This window comes from Sapajus apella, unplaced genomic scaffold (assembly GCF_009761245.1).
Source record: "Sapajus apella isolate SASKATOON/1434 unplaced genomic scaffold, GSC_monkey_1.0 scaffold6, whole genome shotgun sequence".
Taxonomy (NCBI): Eukaryota; Metazoa; Chordata; class Mammalia; order Primates; family Cebidae; genus Sapajus; species Sapajus apella.
Window position 1 is genome coordinate 27,107,565 of NW_022436946.1, and position 26,526 is coordinate 27,134,090.

Below are 26,526 nucleotides of genomic sequence, written 5' to 3' on the forward strand. Positions count from 1 at the left end.
ATGGTAATTTGCATACTCATCTCGAACATTTGTCATTCTCTTTGTGTTGAGAATGCTCAATGTCCTCCTTCTAGCTATTTTATTATTTTGCTTTTGATTTTGATTTTTGAGACAGAGTCTTGCTATGTTGCCCAGGCTGGAGTACAGTTGCATGATCTCACCCCATTGCAATCTCTGCGTCCTGGGTTCAAATGATTCTCCTGCATCAGCCTCCTGAGTAGCTGGGACAACAGGCACCCACCACCACAGCAGGCTAATTTTTTTTCCATATATATCTAGCTAATTTTTGTATTTTTAGTAGAGATGGGGTTTAGTAGAGAAGGGGTTTCACCATGTTGGCCAGGCTGGTCTTGAACTCTTGACTTCAAGTGATCCACTCACCTTGGCCTCCCAAAGTGCTGGGATTACAGGTGTGAATCACTGTACCCAGTCTCTTCTAGCTATTTTGAATTATATATTATTAACTATAGTCATTACACAGTGGCATAGAACACCAGAATTTTCATTTTCCTCTTGCTCCTTTCTATCCTCGTCCCTTGCCAAACATCTGCCCAAGTTGTCAACCCACCTGAGCAAACCTGAGCAAAACTAATGGTTTATTTTCTAAGAAGGACACCTCCTTTTCTACTCACTAATTTTAAGGTTCAAATCTTTTCTACACAGATCACAAAATATCTCTGGGTACATGACACAGAATGGATTCTTTTTGTTCTTTCTCCTTCGTACAGAGTTAAGTTTTCAGACAGCTGCTTTATAGCTTCATTGTCACCTTTTAGCCTGATTATCCCATAGTGTTAAGACTTTACAGCTATTGACTAAAGCAAGTGCCTTGTACAAGACAATGGCAAAATGGGCAAGGAAACTTTCTTTAATGAGTCCCAACTGAATAGCTTTGGTAAAAGTGTCAACTTGCTATGACAAAATACCATGGGTTCCTCAAAATAGCTTGATTTTTAAAAAACTTAGTAGACAAATTCAGTGTCATCTTTAAACTACTACTGACCTCTCATTTTCCTTTGTCTGGGCTCCATCTCGGTAAAAATAAACCCTTTTAGCTAGCAGATATTCTCAGTTAACAAGCCTGTATCAGGTAATATAAAATACAAAATAGTGGGTGATACAAAATAATGGACATTTGTGTGTGCATTGTAGTGAATAAGTGATTTAGAATATGTATCATTCAGAATATATGTCACAGCCGGAAATAATGAGGAGGGACATGGCTTTACTTTTGGTTTCTAAATGAGAAAAATACTGTCAAAAACTATGACCCAACAGCTATATTAATTTTTTCTTCTACATTTTCATAGAACAAATTACTCATTTAAATATTGACTCAGGATTCTATTTTTTTTCACTAACTGTCACAAAACACTAGTGAGTAGACTCATTGTTAAATAGCAATACTCATCACCTATCACTCACCCATTAGCATGATTGAATTGGCATTCTTGTGGTAATTACCATGAATTATCTATTTCTACCATCCTGTCTTTTCCCAGCACCAAGCATTGCGGATGTTTGCAAAATCGCAGAGAAGGACAGAAGACAAATAGAGCTTCCTACCACCTCCATTACCAGAGTATTGGCAAGAGCATCTTGAATAAATATGACAACGGTGATGATGATAGCTAATATTTATTGAATATTCTTTACCAGGCATGATTCAATCTGCATATACTATCTCATTTACTGCCTCCACCCACCCTATAAAGTATGCACTATTATTAAAACCATTCCACAGAGGAGAAAACTGAGACTTAGAGACATGATGTAAGTTGCCCGGGATCACACAGCTGCTGAGTAGCAGAGCTAGAATTCAAACCCAGGTAATCTGAATTTAAAGCCCACATGCTTAACAGTTTAACTCTACTCCAGAGTTTCTCAGCCTCAGCATTGTTGACACACACGGCCGGATAATCCTTGCTGTCAGGGCTGCCCTGTAGGGTGGTAAGATGCTTAGCAGTTTAGCGGTATCCCTGGCCTCTGCCCACTACATTACAGTAGCACCTTTTCTCCCTTGCTTTCCACCTCCAGTTGTGGCAGCCAAAAATGTCTTCAGGCGTTACCAAATGGCCTCTAGGGGGCGAAATTGCTTCCCCAGCCATGGTGGAAACCACAGTTCCTCTCTAACCCCTCTTTATTCTGATCACCTAAGCTCATGTCATTAAATAACTTTTAGAAATATAATTTTAACGGCTGTGATAAATTTTATTGAATATTAAGTTAGTGCTACACTTAAAATATTACTTTTGATTAATAAAGAAAAAAATGATATTTGAAAACTTAAAGCAATCAGGTTCTTGTATTGACATTAAAATAATAAGTAGGAGGCGATTTATATTGCAAAGACTAACTTTGTTCTTTAAAATGTGTCACCCATGTTTTACCCAGCATACTTCTGAAGATAAAATGAAGGAGATTTGTGTCAGTAACAAATCTCTTTAATAATGAAAGAGTTTATTTGGTTACTGTAAACAGGCGTGGCCTAAGTCAACAGTCAAATACAATATTACTGCATGCATATATTTCTGGAAATGAATATAAATTCATCACTGACATTTATAGAACTTCAAAATTCTATTGTTTTTCTAAAATGTCTAATGAAAATTTACTAACACTTTGGTTGTATTTTTGCTCATTTTAAAATATATAATTAGATATATATTTAAAGGATGTAATTTACTATTTCCACCAATGTAATTGACTAAATGCATAAGTGCCTACTGCTATGTAGCTACTTAAAAAATATGTAAAAATTAAGGTCTGCATTCCTGAGGAAGTTATTTTAGAAACAAGTCAGACATACACAAAAGCCCTAAGAATAAGAAAAAAGAGTGTAAACGAACTAATATTTTGTATAATTCATATTAAAGTAAAACACACACACACATAAACACACCAAAGTTAAGGAATATAGTAAAATTCATTTAATGGAGATGTTCCATATAATCATTTTGTTACAAATTTTGCATTTCCCGCATGAAAAAATCACAGTAGGCACATACTAGAAGCAAAATATATCAGACAAAAGCATTCTAAAGACGTTTCTATTATCAAACTTTTATAATTTTTCCAAATCTCTTTTGAGGTATGGGAAAAAATCTGGAGTATTTTTGGCTAAAACTAAACACACTCTATCCACGTGAATTTTGACTATTGTTCACCAAATAGTAAAAAAAAAAAGCACATAATTTTCTACAAATTCCATGAAGTTTTAAATCAATGGTGTTCGATTTACATTTACCAGGAAATGATTTGCCCATCACTGTAAAACTTGAATTAAACATACATCAGGCTAAATAAATGCAAAAGAGAACAGTGATTTTTGTTGGCTTTGGAGACAAAGGTATGTATTTGCGTGATCATGTATTATTCTTGACCTTTTCCTTTGGTGCGATTTGGAAGTAACCTGTCTTTTAATACCCTACATTGGACATCATCATTGCAATCCAAGTGAGCAGTTTCGCAACACAATTATCTAATATACACATGCTGCTTAGGGATGCAATGTTATCATATTTACCACCAGATTAAATAACTCAGGAAAACGGAACCACTAAGTCTTTCAACATGCGGAAATTCAGCACTCTTGATAGATTATGAGCTTTCATTTTCCTTCATTTTGAGGCTTTTTCAATTGGTCTTGTGTTGTTTCTTCATCTTTCTCCTTTACATCTGAAAAAAATTAATTTTCCATTTATATGTAGAATATATTGAAATTTATTTTATATTATATTGGAATAAAACTGTTGGTTTTCCCTTTGTCCACCCTCCCTCTTTTGCCCTCAATTCAGATATGGAAACTACACACAGAAGAGAGATATGAGTAGGTTTGGGAATCTTTCTCCTCATCAACTTTCTCCTATTCTACATAGTTATTAAGTGCCAGGCAGTCTTCTAGGGTATTCTCAGAACCTCCATTTACAGATTACTAAACAGAAACACAAGCAGATTAAGTGACTTGTCCAAAGTCAGAGAGCTAGTGAGTGACAGTCACGACTTGAGCTTAGACCAACTGACTCTGCGGTCCATGTCCTTAGCCAACTTCCTATGCAGGATTGCACTCTCTCCAGCTTCTTGACACTTTTTACTCCCTTTGCTCTTTGTCACTTTCCACTTCATAGACAAAATAATCAAAGCTATCAGACAGGAGCTCCCTCAACTTCCTGCCATTAAATGTCTAAAACTCCCTGTGATCTGTGCTTATTCTTTCTGCCCTTCCTGTTATTACAATGGAAGGTGCACTTGTCAGCACTGGGTAGGTAATTTGTTGGTGCCCGGTGCAAAATGAAAATGCAGTATCCTTGTTCAAAAACTTATGAAAAATTTCAAGACAGCAACAGTAGAACAGTAAACCAAGTGCAAATCTCTTCTAAGCAAGAAGCCTTATGCAACCACCCTGGTTGCACAATTCTGGAGCTGGCTCCTGCTGTTGCTCCTGCTATCCAGTCTAAGGCCTTCATGATTCCTCATCCTATCCGTTTTTCTTCATCAGGAGGCTGACTCTAATAATCATCTGCTGCTCTCCATTTTATCTGACTTTCTCCTGGCTCCATCATTCCCTCAAGTCACTACCATCTTTAAATTAACTAAGATCTTCTTTCAACTGTAAGTCTTCTACATACTATCTTCTCTTTTATCCTTTAAAAAGTACCCCTCTTTTGCTGTCTCCATTTTTAAGTAAAACTATTTAGGTCTACTATTCTTCCAGAATTGTTCCTACCACGTCATAAATGGCATCTTTGAAATCTGATGGATTCTATTCAGGTCTTCAACTTTCATTCATCAAATATTTATTAAACATGTACTATATACAAGGCAATGAACAAAACATAAATCCAGGCTCTCAAAGAATACTTGATGAGAAATATGGATAATAAAATAAATAAAATGTGTGCTCAATAAGAAGTAAAAAGGGCTAATGAAGAAATTAAAGCAGGAGTGGAAAATGGAAATTTTCAAGAAGTCTTGGGGCCTGGAGGATGCAATTCTAGACAGAGTTAGCTGGGAATGCCTCACTGAGAAGGGGGTATTTGAATAAAGCCTGAGAAGGTGAAGCAGAATTCTATATAGGGAGCAGGGAGAAGAGCATTCCAAGCGCAGAGAAAAGCAAAACCAAGACAGTAATATGCAGGAAAGATTTGCAAGTGGGAGGACAATGGTAAAGAAAATTGGAATGGAAAATGGAGTCATAGAGGTACCAAAAAAACTAGATCTTGTGGGTGAAAAATGGCAAATTTATGGACCTCTTTTGAAGGTAGAGCGGACAGTATTCGCTTATAGATGGGATGGAGAATATGAGAAAAAGAGGGGAGATAAGGATGATTCCAATGTTTTCGGCTATAACTTTCTTAACTGGAATTATGATTTGCAGAGGTGGGGAAAATGCAGAAGGAGCTGTCACCAGGAGACTATCTGGAGTTTGCTTTTATACCCATTAAGCCTGAGATTCCTTTAGATATCCAAGCAGAGATGCCAACTAGGCAGTTAGTATATGAGTGTGCAGCTCAGGGGAGCCCCAGGTTGGAGATACAAATTTGTAAGTCATCAAAAGCACGATCATCAAGCCAATGAACTCAGATTACATCACAGATGAAGGAGTGTTGATAGAGATTATGTCCAAAGACTGAATTCTGATAATCTCCAATTTACTAAGATTTAGGGCAGATGAGGAAAGAGAAGCTCAAGGAGGAGCAGCCAGGGAAGCACGAAGAAAACCAGATGAGTGAAGTGTCCGGAAAGCCAAGGGAAGATAAATATTACAGGAAAGAATGACAATCATCTATGACTAAGAGATCAAGCAAGATGAGGACTAAGAATGAACCACTGATTTTGGCAGAGACAGTGTATTGTGATCTTGAAACAGCAGTGGAGTGATGTGGTGAGGTGAAAATCTTATTAGGCAAAAAGAATGGGATGCAGAGGATTTGGAGCCACAGAAGCAGGTAACTCTGTCAAGGAATTTTGTTATGAAACAGAAACGGAGGGCAGTAGTTGGAGGGAGAATTGGGATCAAGGCGGAATTTGTACTCTAGTGATCATAACTGGTTGTCTTCTAATTAACATGGCAGATGCTTAATAAGTGTTTTGAAAGAACTCTCTTAGAAAAACAAGCTTAATAGAAAATGGTACTCTATAACAGTATGAAATATAAAGCACTAAATTATGTCTACAGTAATTGAAGCTGCACTTGCCACACTGATTCTAAGCAAACTACACATAAAGGTTTCTAGCTTTCAGAGAAGAGTTGCTATATCTGCTATCTCTAAGTTGGTCTAATGAGCAGATGATGATATGAAATCCCCTTAACTTGTTATCTTTCTATGAAATGAAGTAAGAATTCAAGATAATAATTAGATGAAAACTAACAAGATATCATCTGTTGTCAATCTAGTATCTTGCTTGGGATTATTAACTAAAATATAAAACATGATTTAAAATACCTCTTGTAGTCTCATTTTTTGCTTTGTAATGTGAAAGTGGTTAGAAATATGTTGAAAGATTATTTCAGATGCAAGGAAACAATAAACTGCTCAAGAGGTTATGATTGCTGTCAACTTTGTAATGTGATGTTAATGAAAGGAAAACTCTTTTTCATATATTAGGTACTTTCTGATCAACATTACTGTTATTCTTCAACCTTCTGCACATGTCAAGTGTTTCAATGTAATTGAATATATTTTCAACATATTCCTTCAACATAATTTCTCTGAGAGAAACATCAAACTTTCCTTTCAATCCGGTTCGTGTCATTTCAAATGTGAATAAGCTTTTTTGAACAGTTACTTATCTCACTTTTTTGATCATAATAAGAACTCTTGGGAAAGTAAGAAAACGTTGAGTCCTAGATTATCTGGCTTGATTTGTTCTCTAGAAGCCTAGCTTGAAAAAACATTTCTCATACACGCATGCGCGCGCACACACACACACACACACACACACACACACACACACACACACGGTAACATTTATATAAACATTACATTCAGATCCTTATTATATATCTTTTAGGTAACATACTTTAGCTGTTTACTAAATCAGGCTTTTCATTAATATAAATCACATAGAATAGTCTATTTTTTTTTACATTTTCTATTTCCATCCTGGTGTTCTGCTCTTCTTTGTATCAACTACCTTTTCTACTCCTTGTCACATTTTCAGAGTGCCTCACAGAACAATAATTCTGCAAGATATTTCTTCAGGGATGGTCAAATAAATGAGAGAAAGAAATGCTGTATGTTCTATTTATAGAAGGGTATAGACACACTATTACTTTAAAGTCTCTGTAACAAAGGTTCTCAGAAGTCCTTGTCTAAAAAGGAAACATTCTGAGAAGTGTAAAAAGCCAATTATGTTTAAACCACCAATTCCAAACTTATTTGACCACAACACCCTTTTTGTATGTAACACATTAACACCCAGAAGAATTCCTGTGAAACATTTATTGAGAAAAGTTGGTATAATGGGAAAGACTAAGGCTTTGGAACCAGAGATTCTATTATCACTTAATTTTTGTGAGCTTGAGCAAATCACTTAACCTGCTTGGGGCTTAGTTATGGTAACATCTATAAATCAAAAGAGTGGGGACATTTTAAGGCTCCCTTTCCTTTTCACATTCTGTGTTTCCATTTGTGCTGAAAAGGTAATCTATTCATGTTGCTTGTCAGGGGAGAATTTCATTTGCACTGTTTCTCCTCAGTCATATAAAATATGTTTTAAGAATATACACTCAAGGCCAGGCTCAGTGGCTCATGACTATAATCCCAACATTTTGGGAGGCCTGAAGTTAGGAGTTCCAGACCAGCCTGGCCAACGTGGTGAAACCCCATCTCTACTAACAATACAAATATTAGCCGGGCGTGGTGGTGGGTGCCTGTAATCCCAGTTACTTGGGAGGCTGAGGCAGGACAATCGATTGAAACTGGGAGGCAGAGGTTGCATTAGCCGAGATTGTGCCATTGCACTCCAGCCTGGGTGACATGAGTGAAACGCCATCTCAAAAAACAAAAACAAAAATAAAAAACACTCAAACATTCTGAATGTTTTTCTTTCTGGTCCACTAGACCTTTATATCCAATTGCTTCATTGACATGTCCATTTAGATGTCTCATAGGCATTCTGAAGACAGAAATCTTTACTCTTCCAACTCTCAAAATTGCCTGTCCTCTAGGCTAACCCTTCTCAGTGTATGGCATCAGCACCTGCCCGGCTGCTCTAGGAGTTATCCTCCAATTCTCTTCCTCACCTCTGCCACACCCAATTCATTAGCAAGCCCTATTGATTCTGCCTATAGAGCATATCTCAAATCCACAGACCTTTCTTCTTCCCATGATGCCACCCTCTGTCACCTCTTGTTCATATGTCATCAAATATCGTTGTCCTTCTTATCGTGGTTATCAATTTATGAGGGATAGATTAAGACAGATTATGAACTGAGAAAATCTCAGGTTAATTTCATGCAGGATGCAAGACAACTGAAATCCTGGATTTCCTGTCACATAATAATGTTTTTAAAAAATTAATATTTTTAAATAAATATTAGTTTTTATAATATTAATAATATTTATTTAAAAATTAAAAACAAAAACAAAAGAGAATAGATCTGAGGGAAATCTGCAGATCTCCCTCACCTCAGAATTTGTATTTTTAAGTGAAAAAATTATTGAAACCATAATATCTGAGACAGACCCCAGCTTTCAGTTTTCATTAGCAATTGGAAACAATTCATTTAAAAATTCATAATAATATCTATGCTTAGCTAATGAGAAAAAGATAAGTTTTCAAACTACTTATAACTTCGTTAATAAAATATTATATATGTCATCTACCTATGTAAGCCTATTTCCTTTTGTGTATTTTTTTCTAATCTTTAACTTTTCATTGATAAATAAAATTATATATATTTATGTTGTGGTGCGACATGATGTTTTGATATATGCATACAGTGAGGAGTGGCTAAATCAATCTAATTAACATATCCATTACCTCACAAACTTACACATGTATATGTATATGTATGTGTATGTGTGGTAAGAACACTCAAAATCTACTGTTTTGGCAATCTTCAAGTATACAATACATTGTTATTAACTATAGTCACCATGTTGCTACAATAGATCCTTTGAACTTATTTCTCCTGTCTAATTGTAATTTTATATCTTTTGATCATCATCTTCCTAATTTTCCTAGTAGCTACCATTCTACTCTCTGTTTCTAGCAGATTGACTCTTTTAGATTCCACGAGGGAGATCAGGTGGTATTTGCCTTTCTGTGCCTGGCCTATTTCACTTTACATCATGCCTTCATTCTTTTATGTAATCTTTAGCATCTGGTGTTATATGTGAATTCATTTTTAACATTTTGATTTTAACTGATCCATTTGACTTATTTCAAAACAATTTGAAGAAAAATATAAAAACAGGAACATATTCTTTCAGATCCTAGTCTCTCTAGTGACCAAAACAAAATAGAGGACACTGCTGACTCTCCCACAGTGTATTTGCTCTCTTTTGCTTAATTAAGTAATGTCAGTAAGCATTAAGGTTTTGTGTGTGCTGAAGATGTATAAAGTTTAAATAGGCTTTTATACTAACAAGTGATTGCCTTTTCTCCCTCACTAGTTTAGGATGGACTCTTCAACAGCAACATCATGTTCTTATGGTCACATGACATTTTCAAACTTAAAAGGCCAAAAATATTACACACATTTTTATTTCTTTTCTTCCCTTCATCTTTTCCATCTTTTCTTTCTTCTTATAATATTTTATGTTGATGTGTATGCTTTTTTACTCTCACCTATAGTGTCACATATGAGAAAAAGTGGCCTTTGGAAAAAGTTGAGATACTCATGGAACTGCAGGATCTGGTCATAGTCCCTGACCTACAAGGATATTTTTCTTTTTTTTTGAGAGGCAGTTTCACTCTTGTTGCCCAAGCTGGAGTGCAATGGTGTGATCTTGGCTCACTGCAACCTCTGTCTTCCGGGTTCAAGCGATTCTCCTGCCTCAGTCTCCTGAGTAGCAGGGATTACAGGCATGTGCCACCATGCCTGGCTAATTTTGTATTTTTAGTGGAGACGGGGTTTCTCCATGTTGTTCAGGCTGGCCTTGAACTCCTGACCTCAGGCAATCTGCCCACCTTGGCCTCCCAAAGTGTTGGGATTACAGGCGTGAGCCACCCCGGCCTCTATAACTATTTCATAACGATTGAACAAGGAACATTTGTAACTCTACCAGGTAGCAAATAGCCTCCTGAAGCAAAAAGCCAAGAGCCTCCTTCTTGGGCTACCGGAAATGGGCTAGATGTGAGCAGCCTCTTGTTCTCACTTGCTTCACTGTCACCAAGAGTAAATTCCCAAACAAATACTAGAGTACACCTGAGAGTGTAAAAAATGGGGCACAAAACATGAGTAGTTTGCTAATGGTTTGGAATTAAAATTATCTTTAATCTTTCTGAGTGTATTTTTTAACTTTGATTCAGGGTTTTTGTTTTTGTTTTTGTTTTTTAATCTCCATGAAGGTTTTTAAATGAAAGACCCCTTTTAACACTTTATATTCATTTTCAGGAGACTAAATTCTGGAAGCTATATAAACTATATGTAAACAATGGAGAGAAAGACCTAAGATTTCCCTTCATGGTTTGACAGCTCTAAATTTCCCTTAATGCCATCTTTTTTCACTGACTGAAGAATGTTCACCTTTTATACAAAAACTCTCTTGAAAGAATTTCATCCCTACTTGATAGTAAGCTTCTTCCTAGATATGAGAATTAAAGGGCTTGTAGCATACTACAGTGAAGCAGAAGCTTCCAAAGTGATTTGACAATGGATGGCAGAAGAAAAATTATTTTATTTGTGAATACTTCTCAATAAAATTGAAAGCTCTTTGAGAGAAAGATCACATGTATTCACCTTTGTATTCCCAATTACTAGCCTTGTGCATGACAATACACATGAAATGAATAAGTAAAACTTCAGTTTCCATATACACAGCATGAGACAAAAAGATGAAATATTTGACTTGGAAAAGGCTGAAAAATCTACTAAGCCTTAAACAAAACCTGAGAGGTTTAAAGAAACAAATAAGGAAACTGAGCACTTTTAACTAGATAAAAAAAAGACTGTTCCAGAGAAAGGATTGGTTAAGAAGTGACAATGCTGTTAATTTTAAGAGGGTATTGAGTATTACCTTCCTTCACAGAGAGAGCCTCCAGTTTGAGGGGCAAATCTGAGGTTCCGCCTATGGCAGCTGGACTCTGGATGTCTGGTAAGGCATTCCGGCGGCCTGCCCTTGCTGAAGATGCAAAATTGGTGACCCCAGGTTCCACATCAGTCATTTTTGATGAATCTGTCCTCATAGCAACATCTACGAATAGAATGCGCACATGAAGAAGAAAATGAGCCTATTCAGAGCTAAATGTTCACCACAGTGGTTAAAAGGCATGGCTAGATCAAAAACATAACAGTCCTGAGAGTCTAATCACTGATCACAACCTTCATCAATGTCTACTGCTATAGTCCTGGAGCATCCATTTGCACATTCACTGAATAGAACAGGAAGTCCTCAGTGTGAGACAGATTGCTAAAAATAAGCTCTGAGCTGAATGAGCCACTTGGATGCTTAAGGGTGCAGTAATCCCTTGCCTTTTGTTCTGCTTTTCTATGGATGGATCAGCCAAACTAGGGCTTGGAAGGAAATGAAAACTGACTTGTTTGACCACTCCTGTAGAGACTCTGCCTGCCAGTGTTTGCTTGTGGTGCTTGTTCAGGCTGAAACCAGATAACTATAATTTGTAGGGACCAAACAAAACACTCTGTTCCTACTTCTTAGAAATAAGAAATTCTACTTTATCTCAAAGACGTTTCCCCAGAAAGAGCTGCGTATTTTGATATGTTCTGATCTGAGACAGGTACATGTGAAGGTTTGTTACACATGTAAACTTGTGTCAGGGGATTTGTTATTTCATCACCCAAGTATTAAGATTATTTCTTAATTATTATTTCTTAATAATCTTAATACTTAGATTATTTCATCACCCAAGTATTAAGCCCAGTACCCAATAGTCATCTTTTCTGCAGCTCTCCCTCATTCCACCCTCAACCCTCAAGTAAACCCAACGTCTGTTAAAAAAGAGCTTCTAAAAAGCAGCCCTTGGAGTGCTTCAACATGGAAAAGAAATTCTGGGTTTCATGTTTATTTCAAGATCATTTTGCTGCTCGCTGCCTGCTACTTTAGAAGTTTTTGCTTTTGCCTTTATATTATTATTTCAGATATACACTTTCTGACTTAGTCCTTTTTTGTAGATTGATGCTGGAAAATAAAAGAATCACAAAACTGTCTATAAGTTTGTTAAAGTAATATTCATTAACTACTATTTTAAGACCAAAACCAGAATTGGCCATATAAAGAGGCTAAGTAACAAAACTGCTTTACTTAGGGGCTGTACTTGGCCATGGCAAACTCACATTTGGTGCCATCTTCCTTTCAGAGTCTGCTGCTTATATTGACTGACCAATTTTTTGTCACGGGTAGAAAAAACAGCTAATCCCCCCAGCCTCACAGCGATGTGGAAGATAGCACTTCCGAAACAGAAAAGCTATTTTCCTGACCAAACGTGTCAATGGCCTAGAAATTGGTGGCAAGAACATTTGGATCCACAAGGTGACTGACTGTTAGCTGGGCTCTTTAAACTCCAAAGCACACAGATTTATTATACCACTGGAGATAACCTGAAAGCCCATAAAAAAAATATGAATAAACTATGTATATTATACTATGGAATGTTATACCACAATTTTAAAGAATGTATTAGATCCAGTGACACACTGAAGTAAAGCAAGTTTAAAAATTAACATTTATAGTGTGGGGGAAAAGGGGAGAAAATTATGAATACAATAAAATTTCAACTTTATACAAATAATAAAAATCCTAATTGGGAAGGGAGAACAAGAAAAGTATTAACCTTTTTTCAATACCTCTTTACATGTTTTGACTTGTACTAATGAGCATGTATTACCGTTGTAATTAAAAAAAATTGAAACATCCACCTAGAAAAATTATGAATAGATATTTTAGCACAGAAAGGCTCTAAAAGTAACACTTTAACAATTTAACCAAATAATAGCATATCCTTAAGTGAAAGCTTCTCCTTTCCCCAATAAACATCTTATTTGTCTGTTGTTAATTTTCTATACAAGACTGATTGCATATGCTTGATTTTTTTTAAAAAAGGTGTGATATACATACAGAAAAGAGACAATTGCTCTCTTTCAATTCCTTTGACATTTAAAATATATAGCCCATAGAAAGATAAGGAAATACTGCAGTGAAAAATGACAGATTAATTTGAGGTTCTTTTAATTTTCTGAGCTTAAAAAGCTAATCATGTTTATGTTTGCTAACCAAAGCAGCTGACTCACTAGCAACTCTTCCTCTTTTTTCTTCCATAGAATTAACAAAGGACTCTAGGTCAGTGCTGCTTTGTCAACTGTGGCTACTTAGGCAGGAGCTGGAGCAGTTTAGACATTTGGAGATTTCACAGAAGTTCTTGCAATCCCACAGCAAGGTAATGCATTTTACATTGCCTGGAACACACTTCTATCTCTACTGAAAATATACAGTTTTCAGGCTGCTTGACAAAAGACTATTACACAGTCATATACATGCCGGCACCTTTAGAGTTTCTGAAATATTGAAAATGCAACACCAGCACAACTCAAGAGGAGAAGATGTTCAAGCTAAATGGAGCACTAAAGGCATACTAAAAAATCACCAGTCAGAACCCGCTGGGCTCCAAAGAGCCTGCTAAGAAAAGAGGATGTTAGTATGTTAGAAGCATGATTATAAACAAACAGAAGTTTGTGCAAACTCTTTCTTAAAGCCAAGATTGCAAAATGATAGATACCTTCTTTTCTCATCTCTGGATACATATCACTCACCCTATCTTCCATAGTGAAACCACTGCTCATTTTATACCTAAGACTTCAAATAAATTTCCTGCTCACTAAATTAGTTCTCTGGAGGTATGAGTCAGACTTTCTGAAAAAACACAGAATAACAAAGAAGTAAAAACATGCATTTTGGAAAAAATGTCAGTGCTTTTCCTGGCCAAAGACTGAGAGAGAGGGAGAGACAGACAAATGGACAGACAGACTGACACTGGTCTCTACTGGTAAACAACTGCTTTATCTGCCTCTCTCCAGCTCTCAGTATCCTAATATCTTATGCTAGATGTTTTCAGTTCTCTGCCTACAGATCTTTTATTTTTTATGATTTATTTTTATGATTTTGAAACATACAAACCTCTTCCAAACAAGGTGAAAGAACTAGAATTACTTCTTTATGTGCCAGCAAAAACAGATCATTATTTATTCACTCAGTCATTTCTTGAGTTCCCACTAAATTATTGAGTGCAAAATCTTGTTCTTGGCCCACAAGTTAAAAAGAGTAACCCACCGTCTGGTGAGATGAGACATAGTTTGATCTTTCCAGTTATCTTTCTTGACCTCAAATCCTATTATTTGGAAATAAAGTAAAATTACCCATTCCTAAAATGTGAATCCTTTATATATCTCCTATTCACTTAAGCAGCAAGATCATTTTGAGCTAAATAAAACTTACATGAAATGTAGACATGTATAATTATTTTGTAAACTTTGAAACCTTTCTGCTTTTGACATTTTTCTGTAGATGGTATTTCCATGCCTCTAGTGCAAGTCAAAGGGAACGCTACCTTTTGTTTGTTGACACACACATTTTTTAAAGCTTATGTTCTTGCTTGATAATTGCATAGACAGATCCTTCAATATACATTGGTAGGTACATGGAAGTTATTTTTATAACAGAGAATTTTTGACAGCTTAAAGGTATAAAATTCAAAATACAAAGTCAAATTAATTTTTCAGAATTTTCCAGATAAAGCACAAAACTGAATACCTTTCCAGCACAATGTTACTTCTTATACTAACATAGGGCCACTTACAACAATAATATGCACGAATGTTAATAACTAAATAGATTAACTGCAAAAACTATGTAGCCGCCTTGAGTATGTGTCTGTGTTTCGGGGAGGCAGATTTAACCGGTTATCTTATTCTTTTTAGTTTTGTGCTAGAAAGAAACTAAATAGCCTCCATATATATATCTCCAATATATACCCTTGATAAAGGGTAGGGAGTTAGTTGGGCTTCTCCCAACCACTTGCAGCTTCCCAAAAGGACTACTAAATTTCTCACATCATTGCAGGATATTATGTTTGAAAAGATGATATAGTCCAAACTTCCAAATCCTGATACTTAAGTGATGCATCAACATAACATAGCTAATTTGTGTCAAATTCTTTCCTAAGTTTAGATGGTACTCTTTCCTCCATGACCATGATTCCTCTTGCTGCTTTCTGTAACAAAAAACAAAAACTAAACCAGCTATCTACAGGGAAAAAAATTAAAATGAAAATTCACCGTACACCAAAAAGTCTTTCTAAAAATTAAATAGGTTTCTTTTTAAATACATTATCTTGAGTGGGGCGTGTCTGTTTCTGTGGGGTGTGTGTGTGAGTGTGTGTGTGTGTGTGTGCGCGCTATGTATAGTGGGTGGTATCCACAATAAAGAGTGGTATTTTTACTTTTCCTTTACATGAGTATAAGTCTAGGTGGTTATAACCATAGCAGAGCATCCCTCCTGCCTACATTTTACATAGTTTAGCCTTTATTTCTAGCTTCAGAGTGTTCAGAATTGAAAGGATTTGCACGGATTAGAAGAAACCCTTCTCATTCTTTTTTTCCACTTTACCTTAAGCCATACCTACACTCCTTCACTGTCATTTGTTTCACATTATTCTTTTGAATCAGTGACTCAAATATTCTTGGTTCTTATTTTATTAAGGCACTGGGGCCTGCTTAAAGAAGTTAGGGTTCAATTCAGAAAGCATTTATGTAACACCAACTCTACAAAGCCCCAAGCTAGACACTGTAGAACTTGGCACAATAAACAAGGTCTTCCCATGCCTTAACTGGCAGTCTGTGAAGGCTGCATGCAAGGCACCATTACCACAAGAGCAGAGGAGAAATTAATTATTTCTATTAATTCCAGAATAGAAAACGAGGCCAGGCTTCACAGGGATCATAGCATTTAATGGAACCCCAGAAAATAAGCAAATTCCAGTGAGGGGTTGATCTCAGACCATCCATTTCTCATTTAGTTGCTTTTCCAACTACTACTGTACAAAGTATTCTTAGATTTCAAAAGGAGCACAAATACACTCCTAGTACACAAAATCCACAGCACTGAATTTGCACTAGTGGGAAAATAACGTAATTTTGAAGTTCTTGTGGTCTGCTTGTACCCTTCCCTACAAAGAGGGAACCCAGCCAGTCTGTCTAGGGGGTTTACATGCAAGGCCTAAAATAACAGTTCCCTTTTCAATGAGATATATGGTTTTAAAATGTCAAATGACTGTTTATGACATCAGTAGGAAGAAGAGAAGGGGAAGTTAATTCTTACCAACGTGGTCACAATAGAAATGGCTTTCTATCCCTCTGCTTAGTAGAGGGACTGGACCATTCCTGCTTAACACAATCAATAAATCAATGTTGAATTAATAGGAGCTGATAATGAACGTCCTTTTATTGTTAATATTTATAATAAGGACTGAAAGTAAATAAAGAATAAAATAAGACTTAAAGTTCTGTTATTAAATATTAAAATAGATTTTGTTATGTTAACATCTAAATAGCCTTGGAGTCAGGCTGTAGACTAATGGCAAATACAATGGCTTTTGCTGTGCGTAGTAAATATGAATTTGCTGAAGGTAAAGCTGCAGCTGATGCAAAAACCAAGTACAGAATCGCCCTCCTCTAGGACACACGATGGTTCTACGATTCTGGCACAGGGCTTTTTCTCTGTAAGAGATTCATAGACATTAAATTGAATAAATTTGTCAACCTGATGTCAATTATACTTTATCAATTTTCCCTTGAATATAAATGTGGTCCTCTGACACTTAAATCAGATCAGTTCCTATAGCTTTAATAAATTTCCTTTTACCATTTTTATTCTCAACAACAGGAGAAATGAAGCCTTTTATCCCCTAGACTTACTTTCTTTTCCTACAATTGTTACAGAGAGTGACATTATCTATGAAAAAATCACCCCATAATTGCTCTTTCAATATAGAGTTAACTTAAAGCAGTTGTTTAAGCACGGACACTTTATTTGTTTAAGACAGGGTCTCACTGTGTCACCCAGCTGGAGTGCAGCCTCAGTCTCCTTGGGTTAAGCAATCCTCCCACTTTAGCCTCTCAAGTACTTGGGACTACAAGGCACCACCATCATGCCTGGCTAATTTTATTTTTATTTTTTGTAGAGACAGGGTTTTGTCATGTTTTCCAGGGTGGTCTTGAACTCCTGGGCTCAAGCAATATGCCTGATTCAGTCTCCCAAAGTGTTGGGATTACAGGCATTAGCTACCACACCTGGCTAAGCATGGACACTTTATGCTTTCATTTCAGAAAGCATTTATAAGTAATATATACTTACTTGTCTTTCAAAGGGAAAATGCAGTGGGATACCAAATAATAGAACTATTTTTACTAACACACCAAAATTTATAGATGGAAACGTGTATCACCTATTAAAGCAATTACTTTACCGCCATATATTCTACTTCTGAAACTGTTTTTATGACTCCATCATTGCAACTCATTTTATACTCATGTATCAAATAGTGGTAACATGTTCGATTTAAAGTATAACATATTTTATAGTAAACTGTTTTTAATTAAAAAAATTTGTCCCATTTGATCACCCATCTCTTTGTACTAAGAATGACCTCAGCTACTTTTCAAAACCTTCTTAGGTAATTTAGATTGGCACATATTCAAAAGAAAACTATTTTAAATGATGATTTCAAAGCAGAGCTTTGAGCATTACTGAACTGCATTAATACACTCTCAAAGTGACTGTCCCGATTTAGTCCCCTTGTTTGTTACACAGTCTATATGGAGCAATGGAAAGTGTGGTTGCCTAGAAGTGAACATTCCTGAAATTGAAGCTTGGACTTCCAACTTCCAGAAAAACATCTAGCTTCTTGATAACACTCTACGTTTATAAAAAGTAGGATATATATTATCTATTTTACTACTCTGGACTCAAATGAACTAATACTATAACTGTGCTTGGTTAACAACTACACAAATGAAATTTATTTAGATATCTGTCATATAAATTTATAGGCACTATGAAACTATCATTATGAATACCAGTTATTCTTTTTTTTCCCCATTTATTTATTTTATTGCATTTTAGGTTTTGGGGTACATGTGAAGAACATGCAAAATTGTTGCATAGGTACACATGTGGCAGTGTGATTTGCTGCCTTCCTCCCCATCACCTACATCTGGCATTTCTCCCCTTGCTATCTCTCCCCAGCTCCGCACCCCCCACCGTCCCTCCCCTATTTCCCCCCAACTGAACCCAGTGTGTAGTGCTCCCCTCCCTGTGTCCATGTGTTCTCATTGTTCAACACCCGCCTATGAGTGAGAACATGTGGTGTTTGATCTTCTGCTCTTCTGTCAGTTTGCTGAGAATGATGGTTTCCAGGTTCATCCATGTCCCTACAAAGGACCCAAACTCATCGTTTTTGATGGCTGCATAATATTCCAAGGTGTATATGTGCCACATTTTCCCTGTCCAGTCTATCGTCAATGGGCATTTGGGCTGGTTCCAGGTCTTTGCTATTGTAAACAGTGCTGCAATGAACATTCGTGTGCACGTGCCCTTATAGTAGAACAATTTGTAATCCTTTGGATATATACCCAGTAATGGGATTGCTGGGTCAAATGGAATTTCTATTTCTAGGTCCTTGAGGAATCACCACACTGTCTTCCACAATGGTTGAACTAATTTACACTCCCACCAACAGTGCAAAAGTGTTCCTATTTCTCCACATCCTCTCCAGCATCTGTTGTCTCCAGATTTTTTAATGATCACCATTCTAACTGGAGTGAGATGGTATCTCAATGTTGTTTTAATTTGCATTCCTCTGATGACCAGTGATGATGAGCATTTTTTCATATGTTTGTTGGCCTCATGTATGTCTTCTTTTGTAAAGTGTCTGTTCATATCCTTTGCCCACTTTTGAAGGCGCTTGTTAGTTTTTTTCTTATAAATCTGTTTTAGTTCTTTGTAAATTCTGGATATCAGCCCTTTGTCAGATGGGTAAACTGCAAAAATTTTTTCCCATTCTGTTGGTTGCCGATTCACTCTAATGACTGTTTCTTTTGCTGTGCAGAAGCTGTGGAGTTTGATTAGGTCCCATTTGTCTATTTTGGCTTTTGTTGTCAATGCTTTTGGTGTTTTGGTCATGAAGTCCTTGCCTACACCTATGTCCTGAATGGTTTTGCCTAAAATTTCTTCTAGGGTTTTTATGGTGTTAGGTCTTATGTTTAAGTCTTTAATCCTTCTGGAGTTAATTTTAGTGTAAGGTGTCAGGAAGGGGTCCAGTTTCTGCTTTCTGCACATGGCTAGCAGCTTTCCCAACACCATTTATTGAACAGGGAATCCTTTCCCCATTGCTTGTTTTTGTCTGGTTTGTCAAAGATCAGATGGTTGTAGATATGTTGTGTTGCCTCCGAGACCTCTGTTCTGTTCCATTGGTCTACATCTCTGTTTTGGTACCAGTACCATGCTGTTTTGATTACTGTAGCCTTGTAGTATAGTTTGAAGTCCGGTAGTGTGATGCCTCCCGCTTTGTTCTTTTTGCTTAGAATTGACTTGGCTATGCGGGCTCTCTTTTGGTTCCATATGAAGTTTAAGGTGGTTTTTTCCAGTTCTGTGAAGAAGGTCATTGGTAGCTTGATGGGGATAGCATTGAATCTGTAAATTACTTTGGGCAGCATGGCCATTTTCACGATATTGATTCTTCCTAACCATGAACATGGAATGTTTCTCCACCTGTTTGCGTCCTCTCTTATTTCGTTGAGCAGTGGCTTGTAGTTCTCCTTGAAGAGGTCCTTTACGTTCCTTGTTAGTTGTATTCCTAGGTATTTTATTCTCTTTGTGGCATTGTGAATGGAAGTTTGTTCTTGATTTGGCTCTCTTTAAGTCTGTTATTGGTGCATAGGAATGCATGTGATTTTTGCACATCGATTTTGTATCCTGAGACTTTGCTGAACTTGCTTATCAGTTTCAGGAGATTTGGGGCTGAGACGATGTTGTCTTCTAGATATACAATCATGTCGTATGCAAATAGAGAGAGTTTGACTTCCTCCTTTCCTATTTGAATGCCCTTTATTTCTTTTTCTTGCCTGTTTGCTCTGGCTAGAACTTCTAATACTATATTGAATAGCAGTGGTGAGAGAGGGCATCCTTGTCTGGTGCCACATTTCAAGGGGAATGCTTCCAGTTTTTGCCCATTCAGTATGATGTTGGCTGTTGGTTTGTCATAAATAGCTTTTATTATTTTGAGATACGTTCCATCAATACCTAGCTTATTGAGGGTTTTTAGCATAAAGGGCTGTTGAATTTTGTCAAAGGCCTTCTCTGCATCAATTGAGATAATCATGTGATTTTTGTCTTTGGGTCTGTTTGTGTGGTGAATTACGTTTATAGACTTGCTTATGTTGAACCAGCCTTGCATCCCCAGGATGAAGCCTACTTGATCATGGTGGATAAGCTTTTTGATGTGCTGCTGCAATTGGCTTGTCAGTATTTTATTGAAGATTTTTGCATGTAAGTTCATCATGGATATTGGCCTGAAGTTTTCTTTTCTTGTTGAGTCTCAGCCGGGTTTTGGAATCAGGGTGATGTTGGTCTCATAAAATGATTTGGGAAGAATTCCCTCTTTTTGGATTGTTTGGAATAGTTTCAGAAGGAATGCCACCAGCTCCTCTTTGTATGTCTGGTAGAATTCGGCTGTGAACCCGTCTGGACCTGGGCTTTTTTCGGGTGGTAAGCTCTTAATTGCTGCCTCAACTTCAGACCTTGTTATGGGTCTCTTCAGGGTTTCGGCTTCTTCCTGGTTTAGGCTCAGGAGGACGCAAGTGTCCAGGAATTTATCCATTTCTTCCAGGTTTATTAGTTTATGTGCATAGAGTTGTTTGTAATAATCTCTGATGATGGTTTCAATTTCTGTGGAATCTTTGGTGATATCCCCTTTATCGTTTTTTATTGCATCAATTTGGTTATTCTCTCTTTTCTTTTTTATTAATCTGGCTAGTCGTCTGTCTATTTTGTTGATCTTTTCAAAAAACCAGCTCTTGGATTTATTGATTTTTTGAAGGGTTTTTTTGTGTCTCTATCTCCTTCAGTTCTGCTCTGATCTTAGCTATTTCTTGTCTTCTGCTAGACTTTGAGGTTTTTTGATCTTGCTCCTCTAGCTCTTTCAGTTTTGATGATAGGGTGTCAATTTTTGATCTCTCCTTGCTTCTCATGTGGGCACTTATTGCTATATATTTTCCTCTAGAGATTGCTTTAAATGTGTCCCAGAGATTCTGGTATGTTGTGTCTTCTCTCCCGTTGGTTTCGAAGAACATCTTTATTTCTGTCTTCATTTCATTGTTTATCCAGTCAACATTCAAGAGCAAGTTGTTCAGTTTCCATGAAGCTGTGCAGTTCTGGGTTAGTTTTTGAATTCTGAGTTCTAACTTGATTGCACTGTGGTCTGAGAGACTGTTTGTTGCGATTTCCGTTCTTTTGCATTTGCTGAGGAGTGATTTACTCCCAATTATGTGGTCAATTTTAGAGTAGGTGTGATGTGGTGCTGAGAAGAATGTATATTCTGTGGATTTGGGTTGGAGAGTTCTGTAAATGTCTATTAGGTTTGCTTGGTCCAGGTCTGAGTTCAAGTCCTGGATATCCTTGTTGATTTTCTGTCTGGTTGATCTGTCTAATATTGACAATGGGGTGTTAAAGTCTCCCACTATTATTGTGTGGGAGTCTAAGCCTCTTTGTAAGTCATTAAGAACTTGCCTTATGTATCTGGGTCCTCCTGTATTGGATGCGTATGTATTTAGGATCGTTAGCTCTTCTTGTTGCATTGACCCTTTTACCATTATGTAATGTCCCTCTTTGTCTCTTATGATCTTTGTTGCTTTAAAGTCTAATTTATCAGAGATGAGAATTGCCACTCCTGCTTTTTTTTGCTCTCCATTTGCTTGGTAAATCTTCCTCCATCCCTTTATTTTGAGCCTTTGTGTATCCTTGCATGTGAGATGGGTTTCCTGGATACAGCACACTGATGGGTTTTGGCTTTTAATCCAATTTGCCCGTCTGTGTCTTTTGATTGCGGCATTTAGTCCATTTACATTTAGGGTTAATATTGTTATGTGTGAATTTGATACTGCCATTTTGGTGCTAGCTGGGTGTTTTGCCCTTTAGTTGAGCTGGTACTTGTTGTTCCTTTATATGTGTAGAGCCTCTTTCAGGAGCTCTTGTAGAGCTGGCCTGGTGGTGATGAAATCTCTGAGTACTTGCATGTTCCCAAAGGATTTTATTTTCCCTTCACTTATCAAGCTTAGTTTGGCTGGATAGGAGATGCTGGGTTGAAAGTTCTTTTCTTTAAGGATGTTGAATATTGGCCCCCATTCTCTTCTGGCTTGTAGGGTTTCTGCTGAGAGATCTGCTGTGAGTCTGATGGGCTTCCCTTTATGGGTAACCCAACCTTTCTCTCTGGCTGCCCTTAGTATTTTCTCCTTCATTTCGACCCTGGTGAATCTGACGATTATGTGCCTTGGGGTTGCTCTTCTTGACGAATATCTTTGTGGTGTTCTCTGTATTTCCTGGACTTGAATGTTTGCCTGCCTTGCTAGGTTGGGAAGGTTTTCCTGGATAATATCCTGAAGAGTATTTTCCAGCTTGGATTCATTCTCTTCGTTGCATTCAGGTACGCCTATCAAACGTAGATAAGGTCTTTTCACATAGTCCCACGTTTCTTGGAGATTTTGTTCATTCCTTTTTACCCTTTTTTCTCCAGTCTTGCCTTCCCGTTTTATTTCATTGAGTTGATCTTCGACCTCTGATATCCTTTCTTCTGCTTGGTCAATTCGGCTGTTGATACTTCACGAAGATCTTGTGTTGTGTTTTTCAGCTCCATTAATTCACTTATATTCCTTTCTATTTTGTCCATTCTCGTTAGCATTTCATCAAATCTTTTTTCAAGGTTCTTAGTTTCTTTGCATTTGATTAGAACACGTTCTTTAAGTTCACAGAAGCTTCTTACTACCTTCTGAAGTCTGATTCTGTCATTTCATCACACTCGTTCTCCCTCCAACCTTGTTCCCTTGCTGATGAGGAGTTGGGATCCCTTGTAGGAGGAGAAGTGTTCTGGTTTTGAGTGTTTTCATCCTTTTTGCACTGTTTCTTCCCATCTTTAAGGATTTATCCACCTGTCGACTTTGTAGTTGCTGGCTTTCAGATTGGGTCTCAAATCTTTCAGATTGATGTTTTGTTTGTTGATGATGGGATTATTTCTGTTTCTTGGTTTTCCTTCTGACAGTCTGGCCCCTCTGCTGTAGGTCTGCTGAGGTTCACTCCAGGCCCTGCCCTGCTTGCCTGGGGTTCACCTGCAGCAGCAGCTGAACAGTAAGGGTTGTTACCAGTCTTCTTCTTCTGCTATCTTTGTCCCAGAAGGATACCTGCCTAGTGTCAATCTGATCTCTCCTTTATGAGGTGTCTCTTTGGATATATAGGGGTCAGGGAGCTGCTTGAGGAGACGGTCTCTTCTTTATAGGAGCTCAAATGGTGAGCTGTGAGCTCTGTTGTTCATTCAGAGCTGCTGGGCAGGTACGTTTAGGTCTGCTGCAGCAGAACTCATAAACTGCTTTTTGTTCCCAGGTGCTCTGTCCCAGGGTTTTAGGGCTTTATTTATGAGTTTCCGTTATGCTGCTGCCTTCTTTTTTTTTTTTTTCCTTCAGAGCTGCCCTGCCCAGCAAGGAGGCAGCCTAGTCACTGTCTGCCTGTAGAGGCTTTGCTGAGCTGCTATGGGCTCCGCCCAGCTGCCGAGTGAACTTCCCTGCAGTCCTGTTTATATGGGTGTAGTTAGAACTGCTTTGGCAATGGTGGCCCGCCTCTGTTGAGACAGAGTCTCTCTGCTGTGGCGGGTTGCCTTGGCAACGGTGGGCTGCCTCAGCAATGGCGGGTTGCCTTGGCAGCGGTGGGCTGCCTCAGCATTGTCTGACAACCTCCGTCGTGGTGGGCTGCTTCGGTAATGGTGGACGCCCCTCCCCCTTAGAGCTGGACCGTCCCGGGTTCAGCTGCGCTTGCTGTGAAACTCTCAATCCAGAGTTTCTGATTGCTGTTCTTTTGTGGGGGTGAGACCAGCCAAGCCTGATCGCCTGGCTCCCTGCCTCAGAGCCTTTTTTAAGTTGGTGTTCCAGTCGCCTGTTGAAGAGGCACCAGGGTCTGTTTGTTTTCCCCTGCGGCCACTCACTGTGCTGGCTTAAACAGCGGCACTGAGGTTTGTGGCACTTTTTTTTTTCCCCCCTGGAATCTACTGTCCTGGTTCCCTGCTCAGTCCCCTTTTTAAACAGACAAATGGGCAATTTCCCGTGGCTCCAATCGCCAGCCAGATGGGCACCCAGACCGGTGTATTTCGTACAGAGAACCGCTGCTCCAGGGTGCCGACAAAGCAGCCATGTGGGGCAAAGCAGCGGCGCTGGGCGGCACAGCTGCGCTGGCCGAAACAGCCACGCTGGTGACCTGTGTAGCTCCTCCGCCTGGGAATTTCCTAATCTGTGGGCAATAAAAATGCGGCGTCCACTCACCCTCTGCGCTTTCACTGGGAGCTGCAATCCTGAGCTGTTCTTAAACGGCCATCTTCCTTTTTCATACCAGTTATTCTTTTAAGCAACAGTGTTGACATGGCTCTAAAGACAGCCTCTGATGTTGGACTATAAAGACCCCAGAAAGTGATTAATGCAGCTGGAAGCAATAGCTCATGCCTGTAATCCCAGGACTTTGGGAGGCTGGGGTGGACAGATCACCTCAGGTCAGGAGTTTGAGACCAGCCTGGCCAACATGGTGAAACTCAGTCTGAACTAAAAATGCAAAAATTAGCCTGGAGTGGTGGTGGCCGCATGTAATTCCAGTTACTCAGGAGGCTGAGCCAGAATCACTTGAACCCAGGAGGAGGAGGTTGCTGTGACCCGAGATCGTGCCACTACACTCCAGCCTGGGCAACAGGGGGAGACTTCATGTCAAAAAAAAAAAAATTAACTCTGAGACATTTCCAGAAAGTGGATACTGTTTACAAAGGCATTTAAAAAATCATTTAGAATCTGCTTCCCAACACACAAAGCAACATCTGAACCATACAAGTCAGCAGTCACAGAAAACCATATCTCCCCTACACTGCCAATAAGAGGACTTCTCCCTAAAAATGAAATTTTCACGTACTTTCGTACACAAACCATGTTTAAGTGTTCTCTCCAATGGTTAAAATGGGATTGAAATTCCTGATTTCTTCATGATGCCTAAAAAAAATTCTTAATCTGAGTAATATTAAAATGAGATAGTACGGCAGAGGAAAAAGAGTCACAAAAGATAACACGGTGAGAGTCCCGCTTTCTCAGTGGCACTTGCCTTAACCACCTTGTTTAAAATTGCATCTCCTCCCTCCAGCTTGATTCCTCTTACTTTCTCTTAGCACTCATTAGCTTCTAACATGTATTCTCATTGGCTTATGATTGCAGTTGTTACTTATTGTCTGTCTCCCTTCAGTACAAAGTGAGCTCCACAAAGCAGAGCTTTTGTTTTTGATTCTCCTGCCTCAGCCCCGCCAGTAGTTGGGACTACAGGTGTGTGCCATCGCGCCTGGATAATTTTTTGTATTTTTAATAGTGATGAGTTTTCACTGTGCTAGCCAGGATGGTCTCCATCTCCTGACCTTGTGATCTGCCCGCCTTGGCCTCCCAAAGTGCTGGGATTTCAGGTGTGGGCCACTGTGCCTGGCCGATACATTTAACTTGTGTAAAAACTTTTTGTACAAAATTATGTTACTATTGTCCTTCAGTACTATATGATAATAGACAAATGAGGCCATGAAAATATCCAAAATATTTAAAAAATAAATTTTAAAACTTTAAAACCACTATGCATATATTAGTTTTAAAATACATGTATAGAAAAACATTTTAATGGAAATACACTGAAATTATAATACTTTCTTTGTGTGATGTTATTATAAATGATTTCTATTTTCATCTTTGAATTTTAATTTTTCCAAATGTTCTGTAATGAAGATTTTTATAATACAAAAAATGGCATACACGTGGTAAGCATGCATTGTTTTAAAGCACTGAATTTGTTCATGTGATTCTATACTGTGGGTTAATCACTATTATCTTCATTTTAAAGGCGAGGAAATTGAGGACATAGAAATAAAATTGTTTGGTGAAACCTAGCTAGCAAGTGTCAGAGACAAGATTGGAACCCGTTTCATCTGACGACTCATTATTTTCCCCTTCAATTACACCTCAGCAAACATTTATTGAGCACAGTCTCAGTCTTCATTCAATCAAATATTGTTAAG

General features: G+C 37.9%; 1 protein-coding gene across 7 annotated transcripts in view; it reads right to left on the reverse strand.

Annotated features, from left to right (window-relative positions):
• Positions 1–2,428: 2,428 nt before the first annotated feature.
• The window catches only part of PKIB (cAMP-dependent protein kinase inhibitor beta), a 108,611-nt gene continuing 84,513 nt past the window's right edge, over positions 2,429–26,526 (reverse strand). For 3 of the 7 annotated variants that reach the window (XM_032274904.1, XM_032274900.1, XM_032274899.1), the window contains 2 exons: positions 11,190–11,366; positions 2,429–3,678 (listed from right to left, as the gene is read on the reverse strand). In XM_032274904.1, coding sequence (XP_032130795.1) covers positions 3,611–3,678; positions 11,190–11,358 — 237 coding nt within the window. In that variant the 5' untranslated portion in view covers positions 11,359–11,366 and the 3' untranslated portion in view covers positions 2,429–3,610. Of the gene's footprint in view, positions 3,679–11,189; positions 11,367–11,468; positions 11,589–13,939; positions 13,959–18,184; positions 18,187–19,660; positions 19,665–26,526 lie in introns of those variants that run through there. The other 4 variants (XM_032274902.1, XM_032274905.1, XM_032274903.1 and 1 more) reach the window with 4 other exon arrangements.